At 35.1% G+C, this 13,685-nt stretch overlaps 2 protein-coding genes across 4 annotated transcripts; one reads left to right on the top strand and one right to left on the bottom strand.

Annotated features, from left to right (window-relative positions):
- Nucleotides 1-17: 17 nt before the first annotated feature.
- On the bottom strand, nt 18-3,031 carry LOC105455772 (presenilins-associated rhomboid-like protein, mitochondrial). 3 transcript variants are annotated; one of them, XM_011699353.1, is made up of 9 exons: nt 2,812-3,031; nt 2,496-2,680; nt 1,902-2,076; nt 1,515-1,616; nt 1,280-1,445; nt 954-1,174; nt 677-778; nt 491-588; nt 18-241 (listed from the first exon to the last, which is right to left on the bottom strand). In XM_011699353.1, the coding sequence occupies exons 3-9, from the start codon at nt 2,040-2,042 to the stop codon at nt 145-147; spliced, it is 927 nt and encodes a 308-aa protein (XP_011697655.1). In that variant the 5' UTR covers nt 2,043-2,076; nt 2,496-2,680; nt 2,812-3,031; the 3' UTR covers nt 18-144. The 3 variants fall into 3 exon arrangements, with proteins under 3 accessions (XP_011697655.1, XP_011697653.1, XP_011697654.1); XM_011699351.1 differs by lacking the exon at nt 2,496-2,680; XM_011699352.1 differs by lacking the exon at nt 2,812-3,031 and having other exon boundaries at nt 2,496-2,756.
- Nucleotides 3,032-3,146: 115 nt separating this feature from the next.
- LOC105455775 (peptidyl-prolyl cis-trans isomerase NIMA-interacting 1-like) lies at nt 3,147-7,833 on the top strand. The gene is made up of 3 exons (XM_011699358.1): nt 3,147-3,316; nt 4,119-4,325; nt 5,053-7,833. Exons 1-3 carry the CDS (start codon nt 3,262-3,264, stop codon nt 5,271-5,273), a joined length of 483 nt encoding a protein of 160 aa, XP_011697660.1. The 5' UTR covers nt 3,147-3,261; the 3' UTR covers nt 5,274-7,833.
- The last annotated feature ends 5,852 nt before the right edge of the window (nt 7,834-13,685 follow it).

Genomic DNA, 13,685 nt, shown 5'->3' on the forward strand with positions numbered 1-13,685 from the left:
TAATAGAAATAAACATGTGTATCTGAATTTTTATGTTTTTTAGAAATCGTTCTTACACGGGTGTGAAACTTTACAATTTGTATACAGAATATGTATATCGTAAACAATGATAAATTGAAATTTAGATTAAAAAAAAATTAAGTATCACTGTGGTCTTCGAGGTTCTCGGAATTCATGCCAGAGAGTTAGAAGAGGCTCTCGTTTTTGCCAAATATTAGCATTTCCCCACGCTTGCCAGAATCTATAATTTAAAAAAAAATTATGCAATTTATATTACCATTTGCTAATCTGTTAATTTATAATTTGTGTCACTATCTCTTAACGAATAGTGAAATAATTTTTCTGGAAAAAATTATCCAGCCTTGCTTAAATTTATTTTTAAAAATATTGAATATTTACACGGTAACATTTTTCATTTTTGAAATTTATTAAAGTGCAATTGCGCAAATTGCATATTTCGCAAGAATTATATATGTGCAATAGAACTCACATTCCGAATAACGCGCCACCCAAATGCGCAGCATGATCAAAATATTTCCATCCTGCGATGCAACCGATAACATCCAAAGCCATTATACCTTTGATTGCCTAAAAAATGTAATTACGATTGTATCACAAAAAACTATACAATATTATTTTTATGTTTACATTTATTATTAAAATTCGGGACACCTACCATACCCGCTGTAAACGTGACCATAGGAAGGAAAATGATACTGAGCCGTATATCAGGATATTGCGTGCAAACAAATCCGAGGATACCCATAATCGCTCCCGACTAAAATAAAAACAATTTTTGTTGACAGTCGAAGTTTATACAGTAGTAGATATAATAGAAAAAATATATAGATATAAAAAAAAACATGAAACTATCATGTACATTCAGAGAATTTTTGAAATATATGAGATATGAAGTACTTGTTACTCTAACTGTTGAAAGTAAAGTTAGTTACCGCTCCTAGAGAAAGGCCTGGCACTCGAAATACAGTTTTGTACAGATGACTGGCGAAGCTGGAGACCACTCCACTCGACAAGTACAGCGCCAAAAATTGCTCCTTCCCCAACGTCGCCACAGCTATTGTGCTGAAGCTGTGCAACACGTACATGTTCGCAGCCAGATGGAACATGGAGTAATGTGAAAACGTGGAAAGTACCATCGACCAGCATGACACACCTTACATAAGAATTATTCTAATCAACGTGTACGATAATTCAGAAGCAAAATAACTGCCGCAAAGCATTTGCATCAGTTACTCAAGAGGATCACGGTGTCACTTACTGGAAGCCGGATTGGCGCAGAAATAGCGCACCATTGTCTTTTGCAGTGCCGGCACTCGCCAAGCTAAGAATACAACCGCATTTATAAAACATATAGGCACAAACATCTTCTGTCCTTCGGTCAAGTTCTGCCACCACGTCTCCACTTCTCTCCTCCATCCTGTTCGCTAACCCCATGCATTATTGTATATATATATTAAAATGTCCATTTGAATGTTTCACCAAATAATACATACGTTAACTCGAAACTGCCTGTAGCGATGAATTGTTCTATATGTCTGGCTTCTGATACGTTCATACTCCCAAATTGCAGCACCCACTATGGAGGCTCCGCTAAACTAAAATGTAATAAACAAAAATGTAAGATATTTGTATGTCATTCACTTAAAAATATTTAAAAATTAGACATAGAAATCTATAAAATATTTATAAGCATCACATTGAAGCCTGTTTTTTATATTATTGACTATTATTTTAAAGAGCAATTAGTAATTTCCTTTTTTGTTTTTTGTTTCTAATTGTTTAATTTGTTTTTTCTTGATACACAAGTGATACTTTATGTTCTGTTAAATATTTGAAAATCACTATCTGCTAATTTACTTAGTCTTATCTTATTTATTTACCATAATGGTGAAACCAAAATGTTTCCACAGTCTCGCAGGCGATACAGTTCCAGTTTCTATGTGAGGAAAAGGTGATTCTGGTTTGAAGGAGATTTGTGGTTTCTTTAAACTTCTTATCTGTCTATACTGTAATACTTGCATTTTGGGCCTGCAGTATTGTGTAGTTATAAAGACACTGAAATTTCATAAATAGATTTGAATTATAGCACATATTTCAATTACAGCAAGTGTATAAGAAATTTAATAGAATATTTCTACTTTAGAAGATAATTTTGAATACAAAAGAAAGTGGAAACACAATTTGTATAAATTCATATAAATGAAGCTATGTCATATAATCTGATCTGATATTTTATTAATTTATAATCTTTATATATTATATGACAGAAATATCCATCATTTTAGTAAAGCTACATCTTCGATTTCATCATTTTAAATATAACAAAATAATATCATTAATGAATGATAAATGGCTCGTCAATAGAGGAAAAAAATGTTCAACATTTTCTACTGCAATAGAAGACAGTATTTTAAAATAATAATTTTTTAATAATAATTTAAATAATTTATTATAAATTCAATAAGATAACATAAAGTTGTTATTCTAAATTTATCTTCTGAAGTATATGCTTCCAAGAGATGTAGAGAATCATCAAATATGTCATAAGAAATGAGATAATTTTATGTCAAAAATAATGCTGCTTCTTTCTGATGTAATCTTTTGATTCTTCCTCTAATTTTTAGATCCATCTTGTAAAAAAGTTTCGTCGAAGAATTTTCTAGCACAGATTAGTTTAAGGAATTTTTAGAAATGCTTATTTTTAAGGAACAAAAAAAAGACGCGAAATAAAATAAGGAATTAAAAAAAAGTGACTGTATCTTATAGACAGAGATTGAAAATCCGTCGCACCATCTGTTCGCCGCGTCGCCCAAACGTAAAAGCGTCCTGACCGTCATGCTATCGAAATTTCCCGTGGGTCTGCAGAATGCATAAATATTCCATGTACGCGAAATCAGCGAAATTTTGTGTGTCACGTAGAATCTAAATCATCCAAATAACCTCTCATGTCACACGTCCGACGGACCGATCGCGGGGCACCGAAGTGACGTTCGCTCCGTTTATCCGCGTCAGGTGCGTCAGGTTGTTATCTCGACTCCATCATTCCGCCGTCGTGGAAAAGTCCCTAGGCGATTCCCTAGTCGCCGCGCGCGCGAAGGCGGCGGTTGGCAGGCCGCGCCGGCGTGGTGTTCCGGCGCGACGTTCAGCGCGATGGCGGCGTGCGGCGTTTGACGTGACCGACGTGCCGGGGCAGAGGAGCGGCAAAACACAGTCCGAAAATATACATACTACGCGACGGCAATGGCGGACGAGGAGCTACCAGCGGGATGGGAGAAACGTCTCAGCAGATCGACCGGTACGTCGGCGCCGGGCCGTGACGTGATTTTTCGCGATCCCGCGCGAACGGCGGCGACCCTCGTCTCTCCGCGAGAGTCTCGCCCTGCGGCCCGCTGCCGCGGCCGCGTCTCGCTCTCTCACCGGCGCGAGACTAACGGGCCCCCCCGCTCTCCCTCCCCCCCGTAACGTATGGCATTTTTCGATGTTTCGCCGATACCGATCACTTCGCAGCTGTTCGAGGCAGATACGCGTCCGGAGCCTCTTTTTGACAGCTCCGATCGTATACTTCGAAATCGGGAGTTTTTTAAAGGACGAAAGATCGAGTGGGGCGAGCCGGGTATACGGATGCTGCCTCGCTCGCATCCCGGAGATTTTATCGGAGAAACGGCCGGAAAATATTCCGCATTCATTCATCAATTGATTTTTTACCGACACCGCCTATCGATTCGTTGACTTTAATTTATCAGCGAGCTTGTAGAACATCCGGGATGTTGAGCTGATTAACTCATTGATCACGTAAACTTTTCATAATTTTTATTTATTCGCGCATCAATTTATAACAAGAGAGGATAGATCCTAATTCGGTCTAATCTATTTCTATTTCTAATCCAAGTCTGTTTCCAAATTGTAAGTATATGCAATTTTATTCTCAACATTGTTCTTGAACATGTATAATAATATTCATCGAGTTATAATATTCGACTGTTTCTCTTATATGAACGCAGAGCACAAAGTTGATAAAAGTGCTTAGGTTTAGTAATATTAGTATTTAGGTTTCTCTCTCTCTCTTTCTCTCTCTCAGACGGGTGAAATTGTTATAGGTCAGCACTATTATTTAAATATTTATACCAAGGAAAGTCAGTGGGATAGGCCAGATAAACCTGCGGATCCATCAGGCAAGGCGGACGGACCTGAGGAAGTGCAATGCTCTCATCTACTTGTGAAGCATTCGGGATCACGACGACCTTCTTCCTGGCGAGAGGAGAAAATTACTAGGTCAAAAGAAGACGCTCTTGAGTTGGTTAAATGTAAGCCCACAGCTTTGTGATCTTTTGTTACATTGCAATTATTTATTATTGCAAGTAGAATATTTTTATTTACTGTTGCTTATGTTCGCATCACAGTCCTAGACAATACTTTTAAACTGGATCCAATTTTTATAGAGAAAGAGGTTGTGAGCTTCTTGCTCAAGTTTCACTGTGCGAGATTGGATTTGTTTCTAAACTTATTTATTGTTACTATTTAAATGTTTCTTTCAAAGAACCATGCCATTGCGATTCATTTATTCCTAGCTATATTAAATTCATAGACTTTGTTCCTATTAAAGTGGAGTATTTTTTTCACTCAAAATTTTTAGTGTCAATATAGAGTGGTAAATATAGAAATTACAGTACCACTCATAATTTGAATATGACAGATATTTTATTCTTTACTTTGACTTTAAAAACCAAGTAAGTGTTTTTGTTATTAACACTGTCGTTAATACAGATAATAATTTATTAGAATAATATTTATTTTTTTATTATTTATTAGAATAATCGATGCTGTTTTTATTATACATCGATTATAATTGTGCGCATTCTAAATTCACACTTACTTAACTTTTAAAATTAAAATAAAATATAAAATGTATTTCACTTGAATAATTATGAGCTACAGTGTATACCTGTGTTCGACAGGCAACTGCTCTAACATTGAGCTACCCAACATCTTCCATTGTAACTGTGATTACAATAAAAGATATCTTGTTAACAGCTTATAGAGAACAAATCGAGTCTGGTAAAGCGACGTTCGCTGAACTCGCCTCCAAGTACAGCGATTGCAGTTCGGCAAAGCGCGGCGGTGACCTCGGACCTTTCAATCGGGGCGCGATGCAGAAGCCCTTCGAGCAGGCGGCGTTCGCGCTGAAGGTGGGCGAGCTGTCATCACCTGTGCATACAGATAGCGGAATTCACATCATCCAACGGACTGCATAAGCCAGTTCAGCCTGAAACGAATTGCCGATACTTTGCGAGAAATTTTTTTTCTCTCGTACCATCTCTTTCTGTCTCTCTCTCTCTCTCTCTCTCTCACTGTCTTTTAATCTTACCGTTTATAAATTTATGCCAATGGCGTTCTCCCAACATTCTATATACTGGCTGTTGCGGTTCTTATTTAGGTTAGAACTTATATTTATTTGAATTCACCATGTCAAAAGACATTTCTTTAGACGTATTTTTATCTTTAGTGTTTTTTTCCTATAGTCTGAATAATTCCGCTTTGCAATAAGAAATGCAATAACATTAAATTAATGATGCAATCGAGAAAATTTTTAGGCATCACTTTTATCATTTTAAAAACAGAATTGCATCTTATATTATATCATATGAGAGCGCTGAACATCACCTTCGATATTAGAAAACATAATATTTTAGTGAATGTTCCTTGAACGAATATCGTTCAATCTTATTGCAGCACGTAGCAATTGTATAATACGTTAAATGTCTTCCTCGACTTGATGGAAATTAAAATACCGGCTACATGATAAGATACTACTGCTCAACAATTCTGTTTGTCGTTGTAATTGGGGCGAAATTATGCGAAATATTTGAAAAATGCCAATGTACAATATGTTTTTACTGATCGAATCATTATATTGTAACATTGACATGTTCTCAATATTGCATATTGATTAGCAAAATTTTTTACCTAATAATAGAGTTTTATAGTCTTTTACATTAACTTGTATTCAAGCAAATGATAAAGATTGATTTGACTACAATAGAACTGATCTATAAAATATTTTATTTCATGACTGGAGAAAAATTGTGATTTGGCTAAAAGTAAATTTCGTTTTTGTGCAAACTTTTTAAATGCAATGGACAAAACAGTACCAATATTATATTAAAATATTTGTTGTATTTATATTTAAAATAGATTGTGCGAACTGTGAAACGTGATAAGTTTATTAGTTGCTTTTTGTCTCACTTTTTTGTATCACAATTCTTTACGCATTTATAATATGATACGTACTTCAACATTTCAATAAGCATTTTTATTGCTTTGCCTCGCTTAGGGAATCGTAGATACGCACGTATTTTATATAATGTTGGGGGAAGAAAAATCACGAGAGTGGTTGAAAGTATCGCGAATTGAAAGAATTGTAAATCATAATTTCCGAAAAACACTTCCAGTCCAACATTAATATGAGTTTGTCGTCGTTTGCGTAGTATTGCGGGATCAAGTGCCCGCCTACTTCAAATAAATCAATTACACGACACGAGGATAGTAAGTTAAATTAAATTAAAAGAGATATTTTCAACTGTTTCAGCTGCACATATGTTTCCACATTCTGAAAGACGTAGAGATCTTTTGGAGAAATAGTTAATTTTGAAGATTGCCAATTCATATGTAACCCTGTTACATGTAACTTATAATGTATTACGATTGAGCGTATTTTACGTCCGTAACGTAAAATATGCGAGACTAGCACAAAATATGAATCGAAAATCATGTTCAACTGTCTTGCATGAAGTACGAATTAATATATATTACGTGTGAATACATTACCATTAAGATCTCACAAGATGATTTGTACTTGAGTGAACATTAAACGTACATGTAGCAGAGGAATGACGTATATGTGTTAAACTCTCACTCCAGCAAGACTTTGATTGTAACTTTTGAGATTTGCTTGTAATTTAACGCGCTAGTAGTAGCTAGATTTATTCCAATGACTTGTTTTATCATTAATTTTTCCACTACTATTTTTAAAACGGACCATGGTATTGTTTAACCGAATTGTATATAAAGAATATATTTGCATCTTACTTACGGGACGTAGAATTTATGATAAGATTTTGTGTGTTCAATTAAAACTGCTGAAATATTTCCAAATAGATTGGATTATGGGATATTAATTCTGAAAGGACCGACCGTATTTATATATGCTATACATATATATGTATACCATAGCGACTTATTTAGATAGAATTGCAATTTATACGATACAAAAGTTTCCTTTAATTTGTTTACTTCTATTTTTTTACGTCTGTTGGACAAGGGATCATAAAATGCAAAAATTCTGTGCGAAAACAAAGTACGATTGAATGTAACGAAAGAGCGGTCTTTTGACGTTTTGTTAGCGAAATTTTAAAGTTATTCTGGCTCTTTTAGCGTTAAAGTGGAACCGAGGAGTTTAAATGGAAATGCAGCAGAATTAAAGATTCGAATTAAAATCAGTCGCGATGTTTATCGCAAGATCGACAAACATGCGCGACTACTATTGATGACTCACGACTAGGCTTAATCAAATCATTCGTGTTTTCTTGTAGGAAACAAATATGTTACCGTTGATGTTAATTGAAATGTCATTTAACGATTCAAGCATAATAACGTCACTGACGTGCGAGTAATTATAATTACTATCATTAATCATTAATCACTGTCTAATTACACGTCTTTTAATTTTATTGTAGGTATATGAATTGTGATTTGAATGATGAAAAAAGACGGTCATCTCAAATAAAATGATATTTAAACAGTTAATCACTGTAAGTATTCGTGGATTTTGCTTCTTTTTAATGGTAGAAGTATACAAATCTAGTAACGTAAAATTTGAAAAGTCAGTTTGTGCCTAATTCTTTTATAGCAATTTTTACTGCCATTGCTTTAAATAAAAAAAAACATTTTATTTTTTTATTATAAAACATTACAAAATTTAATAACTATGTCAAGATACGGAATTTTTAACAATTCAGTGTATATTCCTTAAAAAGTTTTTATTTTTGAGAAATGAACATAATTGATAATAATAATAAAGCTTATTAGTACAACCTATCGCAGTATTATCCAATACATCTTTCAGTAGTTTGTCTCTCAACTCATAGAGAGAGTTTTAATTGTGGCTGACATGTTTACTTTTAATGATACGTGTTACTTAATCGCTCACATTTTATTCCGCATTTTTTAACTCTGAAAAAGGAAAAGTCAAGGTAGACATACATTAGAAATGTCAAATGAAATATTGCGCGATCGTCACAGTAGTTCGTAAACATGTATTATTTGTAACGAAATATCTCCGTCACTCGCGATTTAAATAAACACATTGCGTTAAATCGGCATTTTATATTAAAATGTTCGCAAGAATCGTCGTTAATTTAAATGTTCATTTGAATATTGAAGATTTTGTATTATAATTTTTGAATTATTTATATTAATTATTTTGACGTTCATAATAATGAAATAATTATTTATCGATATTCAGCAATATGTAGATATTAATTAAGATCGTATTTCGTTATTTCCATGCCCAGTTCGAACCGGTCTGAAATTACGTTTTTTGAAAAATTATTCGATCGTACAAATGAATGTTGGTAATGCTGAGTGACAAGTGCATGTATTGGTAACGCGTGTAGCGGCCGTCATATGTCTGCCTGCCTCGGTACGCCAAACTTAATCGCTCGTTTATTATCCATTTAAAGTAAGGAAGTAAATGTTCCCGTTCATCAAGAACGAAAAACCGGGCGATTGTCGTGGTATGTTAATATTCGCGATAAACGTCATCGTTCTTATCGCTTACAATTTGAACGTCAAAACTGATCAAAACCGAGTTTCGTTAAAATAAATATTGCACGCAAACTTCATTATTAATTTAAATGTCGTTCATTTGAATACTAAAAAGCTTTCTGTATGAATCTTTTTTAGTAACTATATCTCGTTAATCATAATTAATGGCATAATTACAATTATTATAGATGTTTGATATTTGGCAATATTGTATATAAAGATTTCGTCATTTCCACGAGGTCGAATGGGACCGAAATTTATACACATGGGCTTTTTTCACAAAAAAATATTTCGATCGTATGTTGGCAATGCTGTGCGATAACCTCCATGTTTGCACGCGCCGCGCCGGTATGTGTATGTTGCTCTGTCTCGAAAGACATAAATGTTTTTATCACCCCTTGCAGCTTTCCGCATTTCTCGCCTGTAAAAATTTTAACAAACGTTCCAGTAAAGTGCGTCAGGAGTGCCGAATGAAATGTCGCGTAGTTGTTAATGGCGTGTTAATTGCTGCACGCGGTAATTAAAACGGTAATTACACAAAACCACATTTTTCGCGATTTGTTTTTTTTAAACGTGTGAACGTCAAAATCGACAAAGTGACGGGATTAGAATGGCAACAATAGGACCGAGGAGGATATACGCGATGATGCACCGTTTAGAGGTGAGTAAATCCGATATGCATATATAATTTATAATATATGTAGTACACAGAAAATCACTCGATATAATTCAATCATGCTACGCGCTTGAGGGTTATGCTCGTGTTTACTTTACAAAACTCACTTGGAAATTGTCATTATTAGTAAATGCATTTTTAATGTATTTTTAAAATTTGCTGCATTTTAAACTATTTTAAAGAAGTTCGTGCAACAATTTTTGTAAATACTGCATTTTGTTATAATTATTTTTTACCTTCCAATATTTCAGCAATTTTGTTTACTTTTTTCTTTATTTATTTTTTTAAAACCTGAATGTTTCATGAAAATGGTACGCGCGCGGTAGCCTTACAAAATGACTCATTAAGCGCGAAAGGGTTAAAGTGGTCACGCTACCTCGATCGACAGTAATGTGCGATACGCTGATTACTCGAGTGATTCTCTAGCGCGTATATACGCACTTACGCATATAATAACGCTGTATTAAGCATGATCGCGCTAACGTTCGCGTTCTTTCTTTTTTTTACCGAAGCAGAAAATGCAGTATGCTTTTTTACTATTCTGCATAAGATCTTATTTAAGTTTACTATACTTTTATATTAATTGCATTATTATTATTCGATATATAACTGGCACATTTTATGCATACGGAAAATTTCTCACCAAAAATCGTTTTGTGACAAAAATATAGGGACATGATTATTATAAATGACTTATAAATCTTGACTTAAACTAAAAAGAGGAAAAATTTTGATTAATTACGCTTTGGGAATTATATGTCTATTACATTATAGTTACTATTGATTATTTTATTATTAAAATCTTTCGAATTATGCAGTTTCGTAACTTTGAAATGATTATTGATCTGTGTGTATTTACAGCAAATTTTTTTTAAGTAACACACTTAATCGAGCTTATATTGATTTTCGTTACACAGAAAATCACTTTCGCTTCCAAATTTCGAAAATAGCGAATCCCTTAAATAGGGGACGCAAATCCCTTAAACGCTGAACGCGATGATTGATAACACTAATCATTACTGCGAACACGACGCGTACCGCCGCATATTATGTCAATCGCGTCCCCAGGTCGCTCGAGTGTGTGTTGATACGCGCGATTACATAATAATTTGGAGCAAATTTCGCGCGGTGTTCCCAGCTGAGGGGCCCCTGAATGGCGGATTTCCTCCGATCGACTCTGTGGGGCGATATATAGTTAACGCGCGGCGTGTACAGCGCGCCCATTAACGCTTAATTCGATATATATGTGACCTTAGAGAAGTATCCATATATCAAAATAGAGAGACAGGCCAGGGGGTTTGCGTGACACACGGGATGGGTCGCCCCTAATTGAAGGCCCACCCCTAAATAACTCTGACGCTGATCTACTATACACCTCGCCGGCAACCTCGTCGCAACTTAAATATTTCCGCAATTCCGTGCTTCTCCGTATCGTAATTCCGTACTTCTAGGTCGCTTCGGTGACCCCCAATGTACTGGTGCGACAATTCCTATTTTATTCCCCCGAAGTTCGTGATATACGTAACGGAAACGTTTCGTTATACTTATCTCTGTCTGTCTTCCTTTTCATCTGTCTTCGCGCGGATAGATATACGTGGCATTTAAACGACAGGTTTCAGACTTCATCCGCAGCTGGGACGAGATGCGGAAGACACGGACAGTATTGCATACGCGATCACGTCGCGGTTCGCGATTTGACATTGCTTTGACACAATTGTTTCTTTCTCTTATTTTTTATTTAATTAGAGCCGCGAGATCTGCGAAATATCTATAATAATCAAAAGGCTCTAGAACGGCTTTTTGCGCTCTGAAAACTGAAGAATAAAAATTATAGGGGATGAAAGGATATTCCCGACGTCGAACACGCAAATCACTTGATCGGGGCGCGATTTTAGCGCAGCGACGTATTATTTTTCATGCGGCGTTTGTTCTGATGGCACGGGAGTGCGACGGAACTGCGCTCATATTGCGTGCGTGCATCTCCGCATTAGGATACCTACGTGTCTCCGCTTCGACCCTGACGAGATCATTAACGATCAACGGCGGTTGCGCAAACTTCAATTTTTCGTCCGCGACCGACCCTCTGCCATCGATTACCGTAAATTGGTCACGACATTCGAACCTATAAAAACTCGTGGCACGCAACGACGATAATGATTCTATTAACCAGTCGAATCTAATGAATTAATTTCTCTCTTTTTTTTTTCTCTTTTTCATCTTTACTGTCCTCCGTTTTTTTTTGTCCATTATGTCTTATGATTTATGATTGTTACACGCGAAGTGTACCGAAATTATTGCGCGGACTTTTTTTCCGGCGGAAGTCTCTTTGGTAAATAAACCAGAGGTGATTCCCCGTTTGTCCATTTAGGATTAAAATTAGCGTTTTTACCCATTGTTCTCTTCCTCTGATCGTATGCAACGTACTTCTGTGATAAAATACATCTCTCTCGCGTACGATGAGAAAAGGAAGCTTTCTCATCGCGCGAAAATGCGTTTTTTCTCTCGCACGCCTAAAACACACGGTTTTTTCCCCTGAAGCGAACACAGATTTTTCCTTAAACGGGCTAGATAGTGAGCTGTAATACCGATATGCGCCGGTTTTCCTTGAAGAATAAAGAACAACGATTTTGCGGTACGCTGTTGCGGTTGGATTCTCATTGACATCTCGTGATTCGGTGTGAAATCAATATCTTTACAGAATTACTTGCAGGAAATTTTCTTCTGACGTGTTTATGTAACTAATTTCTTTCTTTCACTCTTGAAAAAAATTCTGATAGAGGATAATTAAAAGATTTGCAGCGGCACGCGCAACGAATGTGACGTTAAAAATAACATAACATTTTTGTTTTTGTTTCTATATCGGGAATAACTTATTTTATAGTGAGCGCAGTGTGCCGCAAATCGGACGAAAAGCTAGTTATTTGCATTATTAAGTAATACGGGAAAGCTTATCTTCAAATTTTTAGCAAGCGCAGCGTTTTCAGCCAGCAAAATACGAGTTCAAACGTACATGTAGTACTAATTTTTATTAAGTGTCCCTCTGTACATCTTACATATGCGTGAAGAAGATAAGATTCTCCGTTATACGAGGAATCGCAGAAATACACGGATCATTGAAAACATATGAAAACATCGTAGCAAACGATATCAATCACTAATCACGACAGCGCATACGAACATTATGCAACTGCATGCAGGAGGAAACGTAACGTAACGTTTTCAGCTTGCGTAATCGATGCTGGATTCGACAGTACAATTCTATTGGAAACATATCGTTACCTAATATTTATTACTCAATCTAAGTTTCATTTATTTTAGTACGCGCAGAATCTTCTCTGAAATGAGCGCGTAAAGTTGTACGTGCCTATAACTTATCTTTCGCTCGCGTGTTTCAACGTTTAACGATTTAAATTTTAGTATGCCTAAAGTATTTTGCAGCTGAGTCGCGTGAGGCAAAGATATATCCTAAGTAATAATACATTAAGATTCGTATTCTAAAGTGACGTCATTGTTATTTACTCTGGATTGTTAGTATGATCCTATAGCTTTTTGATATCGATTATTTTACAAGCAATTCGGTATATCTCCGGCACAAATTGATACAGGGTTGTAGAATACTGAAAAAATAAGAAACAATTCTTTATAAGTAAGGTAACAAGAGTCTAAAAGAATTAAACAAAATTCGGCGGTTAGAATCATTATATTTCTACCTATGTATCGCAGCATTGCTGCAATAGTGTCATATCTCGAAAATTGACAATTTTGAGTTGTTCATCATCAGATAAAAGTACACGCCAAAATCCATCTTTTCCAATGAATAACTCAAAATTGTTATTTTTCGAGATATGACACTATTGCAGCAATGCCGCGATATGTTATATATAAAATCTATAATTAGTCTGTGTCTAAAAAAATTTCTCGTTTTATAATAGAAGAGAGATCTATGATATTTTAATATATTTTGTAATTCTTTATTTAAACTTTTCGAATAATCATTTTTTAAAATACTTTCTACTTTTTATTACGTTATTAATAATTCATAAAACTAAGAATTTAAAAAATTTTACACTTATTTATATACAACAAAATTATTTTTTAAAATAAAAAATTTTACACTAAACTCATTTACATATAATAAAATTGTTTTTTAAAATAAAAAAATTTT

This window comes from Wasmannia auropunctata, unplaced genomic scaffold (genome assembly GCF_000956235.1).
Source record: "Wasmannia auropunctata unplaced genomic scaffold, wasmannia.A_1.0 LD335844.1, whole genome shotgun sequence".
NCBI classification, from domain to species: Eukaryota; Metazoa; Arthropoda; class Insecta; order Hymenoptera; family Formicidae; genus Wasmannia; species Wasmannia auropunctata.

Bases quoted from the DNA above. Each gene is read 5' to 3' on its own strand.
- LOC105455772 (XM_011699351.1), bottom strand. From the start codon at position 2,858: ATGACGGTCAGGACGCTTTTACGTTTGGGCGACGCGGCGAACAGATG. The intron at 2,077-2,811 runs GTGCGACGGATT...ATGAAATTTCAG, and splicing joins GGCGACGCGGCGAACAGATG to TGTCTTTATAACTACACAAT. The intron at 779-953 runs GTAACTAACTTT...TTTTTATTTTAG, and splicing joins CAGGCCTTTCTCTAGGAGCG to TCGGGAGCGATTATGGGTAT.
- LOC105455775 (XM_011699358.1), top strand. From the start codon at position 3,262: ATGGCGGACGAGGAGCTACCAGCGGGATGGGAGAAACGTCTCAGCAGA. The intron at 3,317-4,118 runs GTACGTCGGCGC...AAATTGTTATAG, and splicing joins ACGTCTCAGCAGATCGACCG to GTCAGCACTATTATTTAAAT. The intron at 4,326-5,052 runs GTAAGCCCACAG...TCTTGTTAACAG, and splicing joins CGCTCTTGAGTTGGTTAAAT to CTTATAGAGAACAAATCGAG.